The 22,814-nt window shown below is 43.1% G+C and overlaps 1 protein-coding gene across 3 annotated transcripts; it reads left to right on the top strand.

Annotated features, from left to right (window-relative positions):
- The first annotated feature begins 282 nt into the window (after window positions 1-282).
- LOC134148985 (urotensin-2 receptor-like) lies at window positions 283-4,236 on the top strand. Of its 3 annotated transcripts, none has more exons than XM_062591712.1 (2): window positions 283-299; window positions 2,585-4,236. In XM_062591712.1, the coding sequence occupies exon 2, from the start codon at window positions 2,729-2,731 to the stop codon at window positions 3,875-3,877; it is 1,149 nt and encodes a 382-aa protein (XP_062447696.1). In that variant the 5' UTR covers window positions 283-299; window positions 2,585-2,728; the 3' UTR covers window positions 3,878-4,236. The 3 variants fall into 3 exon arrangements, with proteins under 3 accessions (XP_062447696.1, XP_062447695.1, XP_062447694.1); XM_062591711.1 differs by lacking the exon at window positions 283-299 and adding an exon at window positions 875-970; XM_062591710.1 differs by lacking the exon at window positions 283-299 and adding an exon at window positions 875-1,022.
- The last annotated feature ends 18,578 nt before the right edge of the window (window positions 4,237-22,814 follow it).

Below are 22,814 nucleotides of genomic sequence, written 5' to 3'. Positions count from 1 at the left end.
AACGTCACTGAGTTACAGAAATAGCAGGCGTGAGCTAAGGGAGGAGAATGAGCGTATTAAGAGTGCACAGATTTCAAACATACTTGGCTAGGTAGCACACTCACTTCTTGCCACTGCCTTTCCAGATGCGACAGAGCACCAGGGATCTCTCACTGTCCTGCCATGAAGAAGGATTCTCTTTTTTTCTGGTCTTGTTTTTTTCTTTTCTTTTTTTTACCTACAGTTTTAAATCCTTTTTAAAATCATCATATTTATTTTATTTCTTTTAGGAAACTTCATCTGCTGGATTGAAGAGCAAGGTTTGAGCAGGAAAAATTAATTTATGCTTGTAGCTAATGGGTTGTGCATGGTACCCTTGTGTGGTGATACGGTAGAGCAAAAGGCAGGAATGGCTGAGAAAAATGCTTAGACCATAAGATGCTTTAAACTGCTGCTTGGAATAATAAGCTCTTTATTGTGTGTGTGTGTGCATGGGTATGAGTATATGTATTTATGCATGAGTGTAGAAATGACAGTAGCATTAAAACAATGCAGGGTTTCCTCATTCTATTTAATTTTCCTCCTTGAGGACTGAGGACCTGCCTAGCTATGGGTTCTGTTTCAAGACAGGTGAAGCATCTGAATGAAGTTAGCAGCTGTAGCAAGTTGATGAATTAAGTAAAATGCAGGCTCAGTGGAAGAACAGAGCAGGGAGATGTGGTGTGCTGAGCTCTCTCAGGCACAAACTGTCACTTTGGGGGCACTGCACAAAAGTGCACAGGCACAGGGCAAATCTGCCCTTTTTCACAGTACCCAGGGCACAATCAGGGTAGCTGCAAAAAAAGGGGCACATAGACCATGGAAACATGCACCAGAAAATGAGCTAGCATGAAACTAGCTCCACTGAAGAGCAGCATGCGCAACCTGCACTGGCTTAGCTGGAGCATCCCATGCAGAGATCTTCATTCCCAATGGAGCGAGCAGCAACCAGGTGACAGAGACACTGGCACAGCCTGTGAACAACTGCGACTTCTTCATGCATGGTACTTCAGCTGCCAGCACAGCTCATACTTGAACAAAGAAGTGTGTTGACAAAGCGAGTAATGAGGGAGCAAGCTGTTGCATGGGGAGGCTGACTGCACATGCCCAAAGCCAGAGTGGGAAGGGGCTGCACTGGCTCAGTGGGGCAGCAAGGAGGCAGGTTTGATTTTGCAAGGTCCAGGATAGCTGAGATGCTAATGAGACTGTCAAAGCTGAGATTGGGAGAAAGTGCTCACAGGTGCACTGTCCACTCCAGGACCATGTTCAGCATTTACTCATTGGATATTTGAACTCAAAGGGATGGTGGGATGGGTTCTGTGTGAGAAATCTCTATGTACTGGATTGCCCTCTTTTATACAGACTTTCTGCATAACATCTCTATAGCACTAGTCAACGACAGCAGGTTGTAATAGGGAAGGAAGGAGAGGATAAGTCGTGAAGAGATTAACATTGTCCAACCTCTAGTACTGTAGTGATCACTCTCTCAAGGTCTTTGATATACATACAGCCAGAGGAGGGCCTAGTGCTGTAACCCTGCTGCCAAGGAATAAGTGGGAGGAAGGGCAAAGAGGTCAGAGCAGATGTGTAGGCAAAGGGACACTGAATTCATTGGGAAAAGCTGCAGAACTTGCCAGATTCCCATGATAAAACAAACCCAACTTGCCCAGTGTAAGGCACAGGGAAATCCTTGATTGCTGAGCCCTACAAGGATAAGGCAGCCCAAGACACATTCTTGCACATTTTTCCATAAGAACAGACAATTTGAGCTCCATAAAACCCATAGTACAAATGCAGATCTATGTGCAGGTTGACACAAACCTGTACTGCACCTAGTATTAGGCTTGAGCTAACCAAAAGCTCCAGTGTACAAATGTCTAGTACGTGCCCTAAATGCTGCAGAGCAAGCACACAAGTCTCTGCATAAGGCTGTTCAGGCATGTCCACAGGTACGTTTGTTGGAGATATATCTATGTATGGACACGTGCAAATATCTGCGGGTTCACACTAGACAGGGAGCACGAAAAAAAAAGTTTATGCACATACAACACAATTTGCTATATAGATTGAAATGGTTTTGTTTTCCATCACTTCACTACAGTTTGAAACTGCAGGCTTCTCATTCAAGGACAATTGTCCTTTGGAAACTCTGCAGAAATGTTGGGCAGGACTTTGAGTGTGGCACTGAAACAAAATAGACATCAGTTTGGCTGCAAATTGAAAGTTAAGGTTTGCTTTCCCTTTTCTGGTGTCTTAGACTCCTTCAAGTTAAGAGCTTAGCAAGTGCCAGGTCGCCAAGGATTAAGCAAACATGCTAATAGGTCTATAAGGCACCATTATGAATTTAGGAAGGATTTTTTTTTCCCTAATCCCAAATTAACTTTGAGGATTGCAGCAAGTGGTTACGAGGATCTGCACAACCTTCTTGCTGAGTAGCTTCAATGCAGAAGACCCTTGGTACCTGCAGACAGTGCAGATATGTACTCAGGACAGGTGATTTCTGAATGATAAATTCTGTTGCTCTGCCAAATTTCTAATATGTTGGTTACTGATGTCTTTTTTCTAGTGGAGAAAGCAGTTCTTCTTTGGATGAGAACCTGCTAAGAAATGGTTTACCAGCTCCCGGTAGTCACATTTCTCAGGGCAGAAAAAACAGATCTGCAGACCCCTGTGGCATGAACGAAGCATCCAGTATTAAAAGACCAGGAGGATGTCCCTAACTGATGAACTGGAGAGCCACTTTACAGCAACTCCCTACATGGTCATGGACACAAGCAATGGTGGCCGGTTCAGGGTCAGACCCAACAACTCCATCAATGCCACCTGGGATGGCCCTCCAGCTGCAAGTTCCATGGAGGATATGATCGTCATCTGCACCATCGGGACGATACTCTCCCTTATGTGTGTGATTGGGGTGACAGGAAATGTCTATACCTTGCTAGTGATGTGCCATTACTTGCGATCGTCTGCCTCCATGTATATTTACATCATCAACCTTGCACTGGCAGACCTGCTTTACCTTCTCACCATCCCCTTCATTGTCGGAACCTACTTCATTCAGAAATGGTACTTTGGGGACATTGGCTGTCGCATCCTCTTCAGTCTGGACTTCCTCACTATGCATGCCAGTATTTTCACCCTCACAGTCATGAGCACCGAGCGCTACTTTGCCGTGCTGAAGCCCCTGGACACTGTGAAGAGGTCCAAGAGCTACCGAAAAGCCATTGCTATTGCCATTTGGCTGGTATCACTGCTGCTTACGCTCCCAATGCTCATCATGATCCAGCTGGTACAAAGAGACAACAAAAGTATCTGCCTGCCCACCTGGAGCAAGCTGTCCTACAAAGTTTATCTCACCATCCTTTTTGGTACCAGCATTGTGGGCCCAGGGGTAATCATTGGCTACCTCTACATCAGATTAGCTAAGATTTACTGGGTGTCACAAACAGCATCCTTCAAGCAGACCAAGCGGCTGCCAAATCAAAAGGTGCTCTATTTAATCTTCACTATAGTGCTGGTTTTCTGGGCTTGCTTCTTGCCTTTCTGGATATGGCAACTCCTCTTCCAGTATTATGAATCCCTCCCATTGTCTCCTAAGGTGATGAAGAACATTAATTATCTGACAACTTGCTTAACCTACAGCAACAGCTGTATCAACCCCTTCCTTTACACCCTACTCACCAAAAACTACCGGGAATACTTGAAGAACAGGCAGCGGTCTCTTAGCAGCAGCAGCGGGTACTTCCAAAGGAGGAATCGATTTCAGAGGATTTCAGGGAGATCCCTCTCCACAAGCAGTCAGCACTGCACAGAGACGTATGTTCTTGCTCATGCTCCTTTGGGAAACAGCAGTGCCTGAAAGTAAAATATATTCTCAAGAACAATCAATATTGACTTCAATGTTGCTTTGATTTAAGGTGTATACTGTAAAGGCAAAGCCTCAGCAGATCCATAATATGTACACATTTATTCCAGAAGCTGTGCCATATGTCTCTTCTCATGAAAGCCTATGATTTTTAATGGTATCTGCTATCTCACAGAGTTAAAAATTGTTATTTTGTGAATGGTTGTACTTTGTTCTTTTTAAAGCAGTAACATTTGATTAGTAGTTGTATGAGAACTGAAAACAATGAAATAAAGACAAAGCATCTGATGTTTGTGACATGCAATCCAGTTTGCATTTGGGGTAGAACTAAACAGTTTGGAGGAAGAATATCAAGAGACATTTACATCCTGGTTTTAGTCTCATTCGTATTTATTCATTCACATCTTATGCTAATATGTATGTGCTGGGCTTGATTTTCCATCCACACAAGTGTACATTGTAGAGTTACTCCTGCAGTATGCTGGCATGTGTGTTAACACAGGTAGAGGTAGACCTTCCCATGACAGTCCCACAATCAGGGGACACTTAGCATCCTCTAAAATGCTGACCCTGAACACATGAGCACCCAGAGTGGGGGAGACATTGTTTGTTCCTCACAAACATTTCCTTTGCCAGAATATCTGCCCTTTTCCCTCCCCCAGGAAAGACTTAGAAACTTCTGTTTTTGTTATTCCCAGGGCATCCACAAAAAAACCCACAACATCCAGCAGAGAGACCAGACCTATGTCTCAAAGTCCAGGCAGGAAAAGGAAGAGGGGAGTGGGTGAAGAGACTGGATCTCCAGCTGGCAGAGCTGGAGCTGGCGAGCAGGAGTCCCTAATATCCTCAATTATAAAAGCAAAAGTTCCCTAATAACGAGATAACTTGTTCTGTTCACAGGGGATAGTTCTGCTTTACTACTACAAAATGTGAATATAGCCCTGTCTACTCCAGGAATACTTTACCTGTTCTGGCTTTCTCTGATGATAAAGCTTCATTAGTATAAATATACCCTCACTTATATTTGGCACTTCTCCAATGTGTCTAAAAGTACCTTTTCAGGGATGCTGCCAACCTCAAAGCAGGGGTCCTCCACTTACATTAGATTTGTGGCCTCATTAGCAAGGATACATTGACTGCAACCTGCAAGTCAACAAAACTCTAACCATGTTACAGAATTAGAAGCAAATTAATGCTTAGGAGCAAACTTGTAACTGTGGCATGGTACTCCATTTGGCAGAAAAATGCATTTGCCTGTAGAAGAACTGAATTTGGTTTTAGATCATCTCTTCCCCTTCAGAGTAGTTACCTGGTGATTCCTAATGGGGATAACAAAAGCTCTGCTTGCAGCCTACCTGGATGATACGCTTGGCCAGATACTGCCTCTTCCACACACAATCTCAAAGTGTGTTATGAAAAGGAAAGGTTCCCTACGTTGTGAAGGCAGACTCTTGTACACAGTCTAAATGTTTAACTGGTGCAAAAACTGGAACAGCCTCACTTTGTTCCTCACCTCTGCCACACAGACCACACATCACTGGTTCTGCAAGGTCAGGACTCTTTCCCTGTGCTCTTCTGGAGGGCAGCAAGCTGAAAAGCAAGTCCTCCTTTACTAGTAGCTCTTTCCTGATTATATATTCCTTTATATTTGGTTCTTCCCTACATTGAGAACACTGCATTAGCCTGCTGACTCTTCAAGCTGGAGTCACACTAGTCAAAGCACATTAGAAACAGGAAAATGTCATTCACATTGTTTTAGGGAAGGGGGAGCCAATGCATGAGAGGTAAAGAGGCTTGCTTTATTCATGAACCCATGCTATCGATTCATATCTATATTGTTCATATCCATTTATCTGAATAAATATTCAGGTCTTTACTGGGGGGACAAAACGTAAAATTTGGCCTCCTACAAGAGAAGTCTCAATTTTAACTATTCCTTGCCCAGACCTAGCCAGGATCTGAGACAAGCTCAGCATAGGCACTTCCCATCGTTTTGCAGGAAAAATACTGGGAGTTAAGCCTTGAGAAAATGCAGCTCATCTTTTGTAAAATCTGAAAATCAAAATGAGAGGTTGTTTCCAAAATTTCAACATATTCAGATTTTATACACCAATGCAGATAGTGCAGAAGTGTTGCTTGAATACGAGGGAGCAGCTCAACAGGAGAGCTCCCTACAGTCAAAGCATCTCACATAAAATAGATGTAAAAAAAATATCATGGCTCTATACATGCAAAAAATACAACTTAAAAGCAATGTGAACAATGTGCTGTGAAACCAGGGCTGTGCCAGAAGCCTTGCCCTGCCCCAAAAGGTGCTCTGGGCTCAATGTCCACAGTGGGAGCTCTTCCTCTGGCACAGGGCCATGCAGCCAGGACTCCCTGCTTCACATGGAGGAAATGCAGCCTCCATCTGGAGCGATTGGTTCTCATTTCTTTTTTTGAAGCTGGTGCTGAGGTCTCAGTAGGGGCTTGCAGTGGGTTTGTTAAATAAGCACAACAAACCCAGGATAAAAGAAGATACCCACAAGTAAAGGAATGATTGCAGGTGACATTTCTATCAACACTGGCTCATCTTTGAATGATGAGATAGTTCATTCAAGCCTTTCCATTTCCACTAGGCTTTTTTTTCCCCCCCTCCTCCAAACATTTGCATCCATCACCACTCAGTGCAGGCAACGACAGGGGAATGTTACACCCACTCTACAGGTGAAAAACAAGGCTCTGAGCTATCCACAAGCAGCATTTGTCTCAGGACTGCGTTCCCAACTAACTTCATGGGGTATCAGCCACCCTCAAATACCAGAAAACAAATGAACGACTGTCCTGATCCTAAATCCAAACAGCAACTTATCCACAAGATCTACCACATATAAGTAGTGGAGGCCATGCCATTAGCAAAGTCCAAAGAGGAGCTAACTCCTCCAAAACCAAGATGAATTACTTGGTTAACTATAACTGTAAAATAATCATTGTACCCTATTTATTCCTCCTTGCAAAAATTTATTATCAATCAAAAATCCAAAAGTTAACTGTTGCCCCTAGGTTTACAGAAACAGATCACTGTAAGTTGAAATCAGTGTGAAAGGAGTGTGTGTACGTGTGTCTTTGTGCTTGTGTACCCCAGACTGTGCCCTTACACCTGCATCTTGTTTGCTTTGCATTTCTATCCTTTCACAACCCTGAAATCTTAAATCCTCCACAGCATTTGGCACCCTGCAGGCCAGGTTTTACCAGCTAAACTCCAGGTAGGTGAGGTCAAAACTCCAGGTTTGGGCTACTTTAAGCCAGGGAACATTTAGTAACAGCTCAAGACTTAAATAAACTCTAGCTCTAAAGCACCATGTGCAAAAAGGCCCAGGACATAGATGCAGGCCTCTGCACCTCTGGAGACTGAAACAAGCAGCAAATTACAGCTAGGGCCAGGCAACATTTTTCATTTAAATAATGTCTTTGCCAGAAAAAGATGATGTTCCTGTTTACCCAAACTATTTTCAAATCTCCCTAAATTTAAAGAATCCTTCTGGACTTTTTTTTTTAATACTGAATTGCCTCATTTCAGCCTTTAGGAGGCAAAACAACACAATTTCTTACTTCAGGAAAAAGTTTTACTCTTCATCTTTCTTCAACTTAATTTTGAAAAGGTCTCATTTTGTTCAAACTACAGAACTCTTACAAAAAGTCTCACAGTTTGGGAAGCAGAGAGCTGCCGTTCACCTTGTCCAACATCTGCCTGGATGGGGCAAGTGCCCACATGCTCTGCCCTGCTCCACTTCAGGAGCTGCAGGAGACATCAGCACAAAATCTTCATCCACAGCCACCAGGGTGGCTGCAGCCACATCTAACGGAGAGCAGCTCTGCAGCCTGGTTCCTGTCAAGCCCCCCTCCTCATCCTCAAGGCCTCACTGACTGCAAGAATAAGCATAGCATGGGAAAAACCTGGGCCACCCTCTTCACATCACACTGGGGTGTCACCTTGCTCCTGAGAGAGCAGCCAGGCCAGTAGTTCTTCAACTTACTGCTAATCGTCCAGAAAAGCCTTGGCATATATTCCCAGAAGAGTATCAACACTCATTTACAGCTGGCAGATGTGCACGTACTGGCTGGATTAGGAGCAGGGATGTAAGCAGGTTTTAGCTCTAGGTCACTAGCTCAATATCTGGCTGGGTTGCAAGAGGTGGGATTTTCCAATCTGTAACATTTCACTTCTCAAGGGTGCTTGCTAGGAATCTTGCATCTTATATCAATGTTTGCTAGGTGACACTGCAAGTGGAGTACAAAGGTTGAGCAGATCTTTGGTAGTAAATCCACTGCTTGGAAGAGCTGCCTAGAAGAAAACATTCCTCTTGCCAGTCCTGCTCCACTCACATTGACGGTGGCTGCCACACCAGGATGACTCAGCTGCAGTGCAGCTGCTCAAGCCATGCCTCGGACCTTCTCCACACACCTCCCAGAGGAGCTGCTCCATTAGCACACACTCAGATCGAGTTGGTATTTGTTCTCTTTTCAAAAATGCAAGATCAAATACTGAGACCTTCACTCAGGTATTACTCCTTTCTCACATCAAAATCCAGCCACATCTGATGTGCAATTGGAGAATTCTTTGGAAAAAAAAGTATCAGATCCTCTTCTCTATTTGATCAGCTTTGCTTTAAAGTGACACCAAGGCATGCTCCTCTAGGCCCACCTTGAATCTGGACAAGCTATGCATGAAGATTTACTCCACTTACTCATTGTATGAGATGTCATATCCTGGATAAACTGCCAGCTCTAAATGATTCTGATCACCCTTGCATCTCCAAATCCAACATCACAACTTCAAGATGGTCTAGTCCATCTGATTTGCAGTTAAAGATCTTGGTCTAAGAATATCAGAAACTTGGTGGAATCAAGATAATCAAGAAGTGTAATATCAGAGAACAAATTGTGCTGCAAGAACAGAGAGGCATATCTTCAAGTGGGCTGGAAGAGAAGAGGCAGAGCAAAAGGATAAAGTTTGTTGATGATTCTAGGTTATTCAGTACAGTAAAACTGAAAGTTGACTGCAAAAGTTGCAGAAAAATCTCACATTGTTGAGTGAGTGCACGCAAAGTGGCAGAAAAAAAATCTCAGATAATATTGACAAAGAAACGCATATGAAGAAAAATACTCTTATCCTTACCTGCACAGTGATGGACTCTTCATTAACTCTTACTACTCAGGAAAGTCACCTTGGAATTACAATAGACCAGTCTCAAGTCCCCAGCTTCACACCCAGGAGCAACACAAGAAGCAAACGTGCCACTTGCGAAGAAAGGCACCAAGAGCAAAATGATTTGACCCTGTCATTTACACATGCTTCTTCCATCTTTGTTTAAAACTGAGGCATTTGCCTGACTTTATCACCACTCATATTATTCAAATATAATGTTAGTCTGCCACATGCTGTGACCTAAGCTGATTCACTTACCTTCCACACATATTCCAAGCACTATCAACTGAAATCACTACAGGCCTGTGGAAGAAGGTTCCCGCTGCATGTGGGGTCTGTTATGCAGTCCCACGGCTGTGGACGTGCTGTGGATTGACCTTCCCTTAAACCAGCTCCCAAAAGAGTTTGTGCTGGAAGTGCTCAGGGCCCCATACTGGAGGGAGCCTGTCTGGAGAGCTCCACCACAGGGACAGAGCTGCTGCAATGGAGGGGCTAACCACGGCTCTGCCGGCTGCATCAGGGAGACCAAAAAGAGCTGGTATCCAGTTACAGATGAGGAAAAGGCATGTAAATCTGATTCATACATGCGATGCACTAGCTGTGATATCCCCCTTGCAATGAGAAGCCAAGCAGAAACCGTTGGACTGCTGCCAATGGGCTCTAGAAATATATTAAGAGACAGCTTCACTTGATTTTATTCTGATTTCCCAAGAACAAACACCCCAGATCAACAGATCTAGAGATCAAGGAAGCCACCAGTCAAAAAAGTCAGACAGTATAGTCAAATTTATATGCAAACTGAAGGCTTGCTGCTAAATCCAGCCATCCCAAATGTTTCTCATTTGCAAAGTCATCTACTTGTGAGGAGAACTCATGTTTTTATCACCAGAGAAAGTGCAAATATAATAAATTTAATTTTAAAGAGCAAAACACTCAAATCAGAATTTTTATTGTCATTAGATTTTATTATTTGTCAAGTAGCTGCTGTTATTAGTTTAAAGTTGTCTAGAAAGATGATAAAAATAACACAATAACAGCAAATATGTAAAAAAATCAGCGAAAGAACCTGCCCCAATCATATATTAAAACATCCACCAACACAGGATGAGACAGGAGAGAGGAACTGTCATGGGAATTTTAATTGTAACAACTAACCTGATTGATTGAGGCATGACCCACTTATCAGAGGCATCTTGTAATCTGAATAAGATAAGGGTTAAAATATCGGCACCAAATGCAGCTCCAGCCACTAAACAGCCAAGACTTGTCTTTTCAGATATGTCAAAGGCATCACAAATGGTTTAACCATCAAAAGAGAGATCGTCAAAAGGAATTAATACTTTTGAAAAAGACAGGCAAATGCCAGCAGCCAAATATGAACATCAGTATAGTGTTTTGAACTCCATGGACATGAGGTATTTCTAATCTTAGAATAACCTTTCTAACTCTTAATCACTTCATGGAAAAAAGGAAATAAAAAGGGGAGAGGGTTTAGAGGGAGTCCTCTACAGCACAGTGGCAGCAGGTATCCAAGTACTTTGCGAATGCATGCAACAACTATTCTTTCCAAGGCTTTCTTTTGCATGAAATTTTGTTTGCTATCAGTCATCAAATCAGATGCACAAAGCAGAGCATGTGTGGGCAGCAATGATGCACTCTGCCTTTTCCTCTGCTTGTGTTGATTTTAGGTGCTAAGGGAAATGCACCTAGCCAGTCTCCTGCCAATAACTTGCTTCATTTATGGTTTATTGCTCTAAGGAGAGCATCACACAACAAATTCTTTGACTACAAGCATTTTATAAAAAGAATTGCTGCATGCAAAATGTCTCTGGGAGTCAATGAGTTACCTATGCTCTGCAGTATCTTTGGAGCCAAGTCTCTGTTTCCAGAGCAGGGACTAGAGGGTACTCAGCACAGACGACAAGTCAGCCAGGACAGTAGAGCATCATGTGCCAGAAGTTCAATGGCTGCAGCATTCATGGACCCAGCTGCCCCTTCAGGAAAACCTCTCCCTGAGGGGTTAGACCGGCATCAGGATAACACTCCAGCGAGTTCACTTGGGAGATGCTGGACCTAACTACACGTGAGAGATTAAACTCCCTTGTAGTCAAGAGAGGAAAACAGTTCAGTGGATTTCAGCCTTTTCTTGCCTATTGCCAAAATGTTCAGACAGTTTGGCCACATTTAGCAAAATCTGGCTGAAAGCAAGCCAGGAGTGGAGCCGCAGATGGTTCCTACCTAACATCGACTGACATGTGCAGGTACTGTGTGCAAAAAAAAAGGCTTATGAGGAAGGCTATGGGCCAAGCTACATGGGGAGCTAGGACTGACACAGAGATATATTACAGTTCAGGCTGAGCTCTATGGAAGGACTGCATGTTTAAGTTCGTTCAAAGTCTGTCTGCGCTATGTTTCCAACTGAAGCTATGAATCTCGTATTACATGCACACTGAGCTTACCAAGGACACACTGTGGAGCCAAGTCTCTAAACAATACAAATAGGTTGATTTCCACTGGAGTCAATGCAGTGGAACTAGTCTATGCTTCAAAAAAAAAAAAGAAAGAAAAAAAGAAAGAAAGAAGAAAAAGATCCTTTGACCCCGCTAAACATCAATTTAAATCATCTACATTAGTAACAGCAAAGATATCAAATGGTATTGTGGATGACAAAGTAATGCTTTACTAGGAGTTACACTATTCAACTGCAAGGCCTATTCATAAGTCACACTAAAACCGAGGGGAGGGGGGGAGGAGTGGAATTTCCAAAGCTTTCCAGTCCTCAGAGCATTAGAAACTGGCACGTCTCCACTCTTTAATGGCCAGCCGTGTTGAACCTTCCTGTGCTGCTGAACTCTACCCAGTCTCCTCCTCTAGAGCTGGATTTCAATATGACGGCACCAGTCATCTGACTGCTCTAGAACATCATCATGTCCCATGTTTTTTTGATGGACTAAAAACAGTAAGCAATCCCTCATTGATCAGTGATAGTTGATGGGTTGGTTACAATTTAGTTTAGCTAACTAAACAGAAAATATCTTGGTGAGCTGCCGGGGTCTGGTTCATTTTTTATTGTTTAAAAACTCTGCCTTGATTTGAAAGTGAGGTCTGAAAAAATTCTGTCCTTGGGACAGTCTGTGATAGCTCATGCCCTAAAGCAAACACATATGGTGTCACACTTCTGCTCCATGGCAAGAGATGGGCTTTAATCCACGTTAGACCAGCTGAGAGGGGCTCCAAGGCCTCATCCCACCATACCTGTGAGAGAGACAGACATCCTACAAACCACAGCTGCTCCCCAAACATCAATACCCTGGGGCACACACAGCACTTGGCATCAAGGCTCTGTCACTCCCAGTCCACATTACAGGAAAAATTTTGACTGAAACACATGAAGAAGCTGCTCTGAGTTCGAGGAGATGCGAAAATTATCTTTCGCTTATTCTATGGGAACACTGCACTATTGAAATCCTTATTTGAAAACTGAAGCCCATAAGCTTTGATACCTGGGTTTGGAATACCTGAGGATTGTCTTGGAGGTTCTGAGAATCACAAATACCTATGTTAGACATTTTTCTTGGTGGAAAAACTCTCCTCAAAGCCATAAAAAGCAAAAGCTTAGCTTCCATCCCAACAGCCAAGCCACTGAGACAATGAAATGCCATTCCAGGGAGAGGAGATTGTTGTAGTGTCCTTCCAGCACCACAGAATCATAGAATCAGTAAGGTTGGAAGGGACCTCTGGAGATCCCTCTGATGATACCCAGCTTGATATCATCAGCAAACTTGCTGAGGAGGCACTCTGTCTCTTCCTCCAGGTCATTGATGAAGAAATTGAACAGGATGGGACACGGTACTGAGCCTTGGGGAACTCCTCTAGCCATAGGCCTCCAACTAGACTCACCACCACTAATGACAACCCTCTGAGCTCTGCCTTTCAGCCAGTTCTCAGTCCACCTCACTGTCCACTCGTCTAACCCACACTTCCTGAGCTTAGCTAGGAGGATGTTCTGGGAGACAGTGTCCAAAGCCTTGCTGAAGTCAAGGTACACAACCTCCACTGCTCTCCCCTCATCTATCCAGCTAGTCATTCCATCACAGAAGGCTATCAGATTCGTTAAGCAGGATTTCCCCTTGGTGAATCCATGCTGGCTACTCCTGATCACCTTCTTTTCCTCCATATGTCTGGAGATGACACCCATAATGAGCTGTTCCATCACCTTTCTAGGGATGGAGGTAAGGCCGACCAGTCTATAGTTGCCTCGGTCCTCCTCTGTGGTAGGCGAAACGGGGCGTTGCGGAAGATCACGGGATGTGACGTCACGACGAGGCAGGGCTAAGACAGGAAAAGACAGTGCGAGCGCGTATATAAAGAATTGTAACGACGCAATAAACGCCATTTGCCGCATCCTCCTTAGGGAGTCAGTGTGGTGTGGCCCAGGGGCGGGCGGTGTTGCGGGCTCCTGACCTCACCCTAACTCTGGGTATTGTTGCAACAGCAACACTCCTCCTTGCCCTTTTTGAAGACTGGAGTGACACTGGTTTTCTTCCAGTCCTCAGGCACCTCTCCAGTTCTCCAGGACCCTTCAAAGATGATGGAGAGCAGTCTGGCAACAACATCCGCAAGCTCCGTCAGTACCCGTGGGTGCATCCCATCCAGGCCCATAGATTTGTCGATGTCTAGCCTGTCCAGAAGGTCTCTAATCCTGTCCTGCTCAACCAAAGGAAAGTCTTCCCTTCCCCAGCAGTGAAGACTGAAGCAAAGAAAGCATTCAGTAATTCTGCCTTCTCTGTAGCCTTTGTCACCAGGGCCCCCGCCCCATTCAGTAGTGGGCCCACATTTTCCCTAGTCCTCCTCTTGCTGCTGATGTATTTGAAGAAGCCCTTCCTATTGTCCTTCACATCCCTTGTAAGACTCAATTCCAAATGGGCCTTAGCCTTCCTCGCTGCATCTTTACATATTCTGACTGCATTCCTATAATTCTCCCAAGTGGCCTGTCCTCTCTTCCACATTCTGTGTATTTTCTTCTTCTGTCTGGATTTCGCCAAGAGCTCCTTGCTCATCCATGCAGGTCTCCTGCCCCTTTTTCTGCTCTTCTTACTCATAGGAATGCAATGCTCTTGAGCTTGGCGGAAGTGATGCTTGAATACTAGCCAGCTCTCCTGGACCCCCCTTCCTTCTAGTGCCTCAACCCATGAGACTCCACCAATTAGGTCTCTGAAGAGCCCAAAGTCTGCTCTCCTGAAGTCCAGGGTTGCAATCATTCTTTCTCTCCAGAGAGGAGTGACAGTGATGTGTTGAAGACACTTGGCTGAAATTCAGGAAATCTTAGTTATCTTCACAGATAACGCAGGGTCCAAGCCAGTCACTTATTTTTTTTTTAAGTTTCTCATCAATAATTTGCCCTTCCTTTTCCTCATCCTTTGTCTGTCTTGTCTGTTTAGCCTGTAGCTCCTGGGAGCACAGACTTGGAGCACAGACTTCCAAGGCTTGTGTTAGGTGGTCATTACAACAGGGCCACAACAGTGACTGATACCTTGGAATGCAACTGTGATACAAACAGGAACTTTCAGCTGCTAATTGAAAATTTACAACAGATAGGTTTTCAGGTACAAGGCTTTAATCCTGCAAAAAGTTGATGCGGTGCTGTCAGATATCCATCCAGAGGCAAAATCCACATCAGCAGTTCCCAGCAAGAAAGCAACTGGTGACCTTTATGCTGCAGGACAGAGCCTGCTCTGAGCATACCCAGTGCTGGGGGACAGCTCACATGGCTATTCTCTGCGTGAGCCAGGTTAGAAAGTTGGCTCCAGAATCATCAGTAAATATCTTTTTTTTTCTCCCAATGAATAATAAAGCAACCTTTCTGCCTTGCTGTGAGAAGAATGGATATCTCTGAATAGCTGTTTATGTGGAAGAATTGCACTGGTGTATTTGAAACTACTCTGACTTGTCAGGTAAATCAATCATGGACATTTAAAAATGCTGCCTAAATGGATTAGTTATCCATTTTTCACAGCCTGGCTAAGGAAAGTGGGCTACTGTCAGATGACCTTAGGAGTTATTTCTCTTAAGAGAAGTAAGTCAAATTTTCAGCTTCAGGAACATGAAGTCCCACAGCACTACCCAGTGTTTGCATTAATGTCCGCTGTAGCTGCCCATAGGCCAACCTGAGTCTTCAAGTTACATCTGAAAATTGGCTTTGAAAGGTCTCTAGACCTTCCCCATGTATATCTGCAAGTGTCTGCACATGTTCCTCCTCACAGTACTTAAGTAAACTTTCCAGAAGTGTTCTTCTGAAGGAGGACATGGAAACATCAGATGAGAGCAAACACCTGCACAGTTACCAACCAGTGAGATGAGGTTCTGTGCACACAGAAAAGGACTTTTGCAGCTTTAGATAACAGTTGACTCATCAGAAATGGAGAAGTGCTATGGATTTCTCCTGGGGGTGAGGAAACTCCTCCAGAGAAGCACGCATTTCAAACTGCTCAGCTCCAAATGAGGGAGACAGTGTGCCTCTCTCCTTCTAGCAGGGGTGAGCTGACATTCCAAGTCTGGACCAAAAGTCCCACCACTTCTCTATCTATACAGGAAAGCTTATAATATTCATTTTCCTTTTTAAAGTGCTTTGAGTTCTGCGCACAGAACACTTAACAGTGTAGCTTGCTGTTAGATCTTGAGTATAAACACCTGGTTATATATTTTCTTTATTTCTGGGCTAAATAATTCTCAAGGGAAGAAAGGATTTGCCAGGTTTGTTGAGAAAAGGAGTAAGTAACATTGGGGTACAAACAGGGATACCTGAGAGCTCTGCGTAAGGCCATGCAGAGCTAAAACTATCTACCTGGCAGGCTGCAAAATGGCTTCAGCACCAAGTGATTTAGCACCTCCTCACTGCAGGATCTGGTGAGCTTGTGGAAAAATCTGCCTTCCTGGGATGCAGGCTGAAATGTGAACACTGCTCAGCATGCTGCAGCTCATACAGGGCAGGACAACACCAAGTTATCCTTGGCATCTCTCCCCAGAGCTGAAGTGATGTTTATAAGGGCACTCTTTTAAATGAAAGAAAAATATACCCAAGCTGAGTTAGATGACAGATGTTTCTTTAGGCCGAAGTTTGGTGAGGGATGCAGAACAGGATTGTCCTGGCACCATCCAAGGTGGCACTCTTATGGAGGTTTCTCTGTCTCCATTTTATTTATTTATGTACTTCTTGTGAATCTGTAGTTCTTGTTTGGGGCTGTGCAGAGTCTGCATGACATAGGGTGGCAAGGACTTGCAATGCCTAATGGGGGAACTGAAAACTGACTAGGAGCAGCAAAATAACTGAGTAAGGGAGTGGATGTGTACAAGCAATATGCAGGTGGCTGTCCACATGCAGACACTTGGAAGGGTTATTTACCTGCATAGTCCTTTTGTGCATGGCAGAGGGAGAGAAGTTAGGAGCTCAATGCCTACATATGGCTGTACACATGAGTGAAAGCATTGTGTTCCTCATAACCTTAAGCAACTCTGTTAGCATTCCTGGTGGATAAGTAGTAAAAACAGCAGAACCACCTTCTGCTACTGGCAACAACTGTATGACTTGAGTAAGGGTTCACAGTGAGACAATCAAGAGCCACTAGCATTAACGACTTTCATGTAATGCATTTTCCAAGATTTCCATAACCACAAAGATCTATATTATGTCTGCTTAGCATCACACCAATAGCCTCTAAACAGCTCTTACTGCAAGGTGCCAAACCAGCTTAGCAAAGCCAAGGGAATAAAAGAGCCATGTAAAAACAGCACCTAAAAACACCACAGGGAGAAACAATTTGTTCGTCATTTCTGTAACAAAAACTTAAATTGGATTCCAGTGAATTTTGATGTTCTCTGTATTCATCACATTGAAAAAACTCAGCAGCATCAGTATGTCAGAAATGTCATTACAACTGGCAAACTCACTTCTGCATACTGTACAGATCAAGTAGGGAAGGAGGGCCAGGCTCTGCATGCAAAAGATAGGGAAAGAGTCATTTGCAAGCATTTTGCTAAACCTGAAACTACAGGAATATAAAAAAATGAATGTGAAGCCTGCCCAGATCCAGTGTGACAAGGAAAATCAATAGTCAGAGGAAGGGACATAAGGGCCCCTCAGAGCCCTTTTCTGTAGTGGCTAAACCTAATGGAGCATGTCCTCACTAAGCTCTATGATGTATCTGCATTGCACTTAATTTAAAAATGGCATAAATTGCACTGCATTTAATATGTCAAGCATTGACATATTAAATCCTGTGACTTGATTCATAATTTTGTGGATAGCAGAGGAGGTACAGAAATCTTGGTGGGCTTTGCAGTCTGATATAGCAGGAACAGTGTGCATGCGCTGTAACTAGCAAAGTCTGAATTCTCTTATTCAGTACTTGACAGCAACAGAAAATCAGTATAATTGGAATCATACAGTTTGTGGTTATCCTATAAGAAATCGTATCTTGTTGGCCCAAGCCACAATAAAGAAGCTTGACATGATCTGCAGCTCAAAGCACTGGGTCCATAGAGCAAATCACTACTATTTGAAGCACAATAAAGGTGGGACTAGTTCAAAGGCTGCTGCAGACAGCGAAGAGCACCCCACTGACTCCAATGGGCTTTGGTAAGCCCATAGCACTGTGCACTCCCACTGCCTGAAGTCCTTGCCCACATTTTGCAGCACAGAGGTAGAGCTCACCAAGCTCCAGCTCACTCATGTATGAAATGAATGCTTCCCATTTTGGCAGGGATAGAGACAGGAAAAGGAGGAAACAATACATGGAGAGAGGATTTTTTTTCTTTCTTTCTTAATTGCTGGTATTTTCCGTGATATTGCTTGTGGTATTCAGCACATCAGAAATTAAAGAAGCTACTAGAGAGAGACAGCACAGGTGGGTAAGCTTTAAAAGAAGCACTTTTTAATTAATTACTTGATAATGATTTTGTAGCAGAAACTACTTAGATAATGGCACATTAACAGCTGGCAGGATTGACAAAGCACCTATTCCACAATGCTGGCACAACAGAAATCTGCTGAAGATCACATTTCTACGGAAATTTTCATTCACCCTCAAAGCACTTCAAAAATATGGAGAATTGTTTGTCTAATTATACCCCTAGCTCCTGCTTGTCCCTCCCTGTAACCCAACACTGGAGTCTGAGAAAGAACACTGTGTATATTCTCAAAAGGAAGCTTGGTTTTTGCCATCTCACACATCCACCTATCTCTCCAATTCCTAGCCCCTTGCTCTTCTCATCAAACAAAGCTATTTAACTGCACAAGATTGCCTCAGAAGTCTGGTAAAAAGATTTATTACATGCTTAAGATATGGAATCCTAGCCAGACACAGAGAAACATACTGTAGCAATTTTAAAATTACTACAGAATAACCTCTAATTTTATAGTTTATAGATTAACTCCAAGCTTTTGTCATCAAGGCCAAGAGAAAAAGGAGGAAGAGCCTTTGCCATTTCCTTGGACAGCTGCTTTTGCATGAAAAGCAACCTTAAAACCCCTCATCTATCAGTCAAATCACTGAAAGCACTTTGAGGATGACCTTCCAGCAGAGCCCAGGCTGTTGCATCACAGACATCCATTAGCAGCATTTGGCTAGAAGCACAGAAGATAAAAGTCTTCTCTATTGATGGCGGTGACAGGCTGAACCCAGAACCATGGGATGAGGAAAGCATCCAGGTCCTTTATTTTTCCAGGCCTGAGGAACAAATGACCATTTCAAGGCATGCCATCTAGAGAGAGAAATTCATATACTTTGGCTGTTAGTGCTACTACAGCAATGAAAACAGATTAAGTAGATAGATGTCTAGAAACCAGGACCATATACATAAGGCAAGAAAGGAATCTGACTGCCTCCCAGAAAGAAGAGAATTTTTTAATTAATACTGTTTTTATTTTTTTGGCTAGGGGTTATCTCAGAATGTCAAATATTATGGAACCATTACCTTGGTATTCACTACAGGTCTTTTTAGAAAAGTTTGGTAGTTTCAGCTTTTTCAATAATGTACATTTATCTTCCCTATGAAGTCACCAGCCCCTTTAGTTTCTCTTTCCACCCAAGGCAGACCACAGACTGAAATCTCTGCTGAGTATAAGGGCTTGGCAGCACAGCAAGAGTGGGAAAAACCCATACCCACATAGTGCCTGCTCTGGAGAGTGTTTCTTGTTCTTCATTTGTCTTCCACAGGCACCAAATCTTCTTTCTGGTTTTTGTTTTCTTTCTCTCTTATTTTCTTTCCTTAAATGATCATAAGTCTTTAATGGGACTCTGTGTTTTCTTTCAGCCCAATCAGCAGTGTCAGTAGTGGCCTTTGGACAGCAAAAAGCAGAGTGAAAAAGCAGACAGCAGTAGGAGAAAGAAAACATAGGCATTTTCATTCCAACACTGATGTCACGCCAAATGGATTTTTGAAAGAATTTAGTGGCCTGGATTCATTTATGTTCAGAAGCAGCAGTCACCCAAAGCACTTCACACTCAGGAATTCAGGTATGCTTTATATGCCTGACAAGCGCATATAGTTTTTGCGTCTGTCTGTCCCTTCTCCTCAAGCTGCAGGGACAGGATAGATTGAGGTGTCTTGAAGCTTTGGACTCCAACTGCTTTGCAGTAGTTTTTAAGATCTCCATTACTCAGAGTGCTCAAAATTGAAAATTCCAGTCCCCTGAGATGTCCTGGCTCACCAGGGCAGGATTTCATGGCATAAAACTGAGATCCAGCCCAAGCAGGACCTCACTTGTCTCTTTGCAAAGCTCAGCTGTGCTCAGCTTCCCTTCTTGCTCCAAATGCCAGAGCTTTGGCTGGGACACAGCCTGTTGATGGCAGAAGCTGAGCCAGTCTGACCTCACAAGGGCAAGAGTTGCGGTGGAGAGCGCCCTGATGTCATTGTAGCCCTCCTGAGAGCAGCTGGGGAGGCTCCTTGCTGACAGCAGGATGCTCAGACAGTGCTGAAGGGACTGTGGAGAGTGCGTCTCGCGTTGGGCATCTGTGCACATGCCACGTGGCACTTACGCCAGCCACTGACAGCATTTCTGATGCCAGCAGGACTACATGCTGCAAAGACTGGCATTGCACTCCTCTGCTTTGAGGGCTGGTTTTAATTAGCTTCCTTGCCTCAAAGAAAACACACAGATTTTCAGTATGAAATGGGACCCCTCACAGGGCTGGGGATGCTGGGAGAAAACATCCTGTGGAATAAGTAAAAATGATCCTGCTTGTGTTATTCCACAACTTTACCAGTCTATTATGCATATTATTCTCAGCAGGTAAAACTCAGCCCGTGCTGACAGGAGGCAACAACATCTGAATCATGTTCTACTTCTGCACTATCCAGTAAGAGACAACCAAATAGCTTACTGCCAATTATCTACCTGACAGATTTTGCATTCAAAATATTCTCTTTCCAGCTGCTCAAATAAATATCCATCAAAAAAATATTCACCATTTTTTTTCCATCAGTTATTTGGCCATTACTGTTTTCTGTATAGGAAGCTTTCTAGCAAGTGTCACATTAGTAGTCAAAATGTATAGTAGCAGAGTCTGCTCATGTTATAGACTGGGAATTACTAGCTTCCTGGTCAAATCGTAAGCCTATTTTGAAGCTGGGAGAGTCTTTGAATCAGGTCCTATGTGATTTGAACTTTACAGAGGAACATTCAATTTCAAGTGACAAAGCAGGAGCTATTCAGATGTGTTCCCATACATTAGTGGTTAGGATGTCTGTCCACAAACGCACCCCTCTGGTTGTTCACTCACTGCTCTGTGATACTGCATTATTTGCTCCCTTCCACCTTCTTTCTTTTTTCATATAATACAAGTTGTTATTTTTCATTTCTTAAAAAAAAAATCTAAACTAGAACAGAAGCAGCACATCACAGGCCAGTCTAAATAGATGTATCTCTAAGAAAGCAAGTATCTTTGTGCTTGAAAAAGAAAAGTAGACCTGCTCTTAATTTTAAAGTACACAAATAACTTTGGAACTGACCACTGAAGACAGGAAAGGAACCTCCTGCACCTGGACTAGGGAGAGCCAGCTCCTTCCCATCCCTTTCTGCGGAGCCCACATCACAACTACCTGCTGCCTGTGCAGAACTTTCCCATCATGGTTTTCCTGCATTTAAGATGAAGTAGCAAATTAAAATCTGCAAGAGCAGAAAGAAAGGTTGTGTACTGAGCATGTGCACTGACCCAGAATATTCAACAGCCATACGCTTTGTATTAGGCTTTCTAAAAGCATACGTCACTGAACTCTGGGTCAGGTGCCACAAGTCCGAAATAGGTAAATTCCTAAAGCCACAATGAATGTGTCCTGGAGAAAACCTTCTTAGGTTTCCATATTCTATATATTTCATACATATAGAATATACAGAGAGAATATATATTTTTTATTTATATATATATATATATATATATATAAATGCTCTAGGTGACCTGCTGAGCAGGGAGATTGGACTAGATGATCTCCAGTGGTCCCACCCAACCTTACTGATTCTATGTTTCTATATATTTTATATATATATAATAATATGGAATATTCCATATTCCATATTCCGAGGTTACCCAAATGTCCGGTCAACCTAAAGTAGTTTCCTCTTTGCCTTACTTCATGTCTGTAAAGGATTTGGAAATCAAACACTTCTTAGCACTATCAAGAGCAGGCAAGGGAAGAGCTTAGGCAGCAACAAATACATCTTGACACATCAGAGGAGATGAAGATGCTATCATACAACATGGCTGAGTCAGTAATTACAATGTTGCACCCATCTCACACCAGCTTCAAATGCAAGCAGTAGACACACATTAGAACAAACTGCTATACCTAAATATAACTAACAGGTGACATCTCTATGTCTATCAAGTATTTAGTGAAGAATAGCCTTTCTTTTTGCCTCTGATACTCTTGGAGTAGATCAAATTGCACAGGAATGTGTAGCTTTTGGGATGGCCACAACATAAAGAGAAAGCGTCACCTGTGTCTTCCACTGTAGAATTCATTGCCTGGATGTAGGATTAACTTTCTTAGAAAAGAAGGAAGAAAATGTATCTCATGCTGAAGCACTAAAGCTGTCACGCATACTTTCCCCTCCCATTGATCTTCTCTAAATCAATTCATCAGCACTTTGAAATACAAGCCAACAAATTCATTAGACTATCAGTGTAATGTATTTGCCCCACAATACTTTTGCCCCTCACTTAATGAGTGAGCAGAAGAAAATAGGACAGAGGTGGGAACAGTTTGCTGCCACCACTGCAGAAATAGCAGTCACCTACACGCTTTGGGCAATTGGTGTACTAATGGTATATGAGAAGTGACAAGCTCCAAAGAATTCATGCAGGAGATGGTCCTTATTTGTTGTAATAAGACAGACTAGGAATGCATCCACAGTGATGCTATTAACTAGATCTTGAATCCAATTCTCCTTTCTGTGACACAATCCTTCTGCATCCAGAAGAGAGAGATGGGCATCAGATGGTGTAACTGAGCTACAGTCAGCAAGCACAAGGTGCACATAGACACCTTTCAGACTGAAATAAATGCAATAACATATTCAGTGTATTTAGCTTCTTTTCCTTTCATGACTTATGAAAGATCTAGTTATTATTTTCTCAACTAGATTCATTTCAAGCAGGCTTTTCTTCTAATTATGTCTCATCTAAAGACCCATTCTGAGTCATTTCACCTTGAGGATTCAATATAAAAGCTCTGATTTTTGTTGCT

Source organism: Rhea pennata, chromosome 19 (genome assembly GCF_028389875.1).
Source record: "Rhea pennata isolate bPtePen1 chromosome 19, bPtePen1.pri, whole genome shotgun sequence".
Classification (NCBI taxonomy): Eukaryota; Metazoa; Chordata; class Aves; order Rheiformes; family Rheidae; genus Rhea; species Rhea pennata.
The sequence above is the reverse complement of the archived record's forward strand: the minus strand, read 5'-3'. Positions and strand labels throughout refer to the sequence as shown.

What these genes read in the sequence shown, in the direction of transcription:
- LOC134148985 (XM_062591712.1), top strand. Translation starts at nt 2,729, where the DNA reads ATGTCCCTAACTGATGAACTGGAGAGCCACTTTACAGCAACTCCCTAC.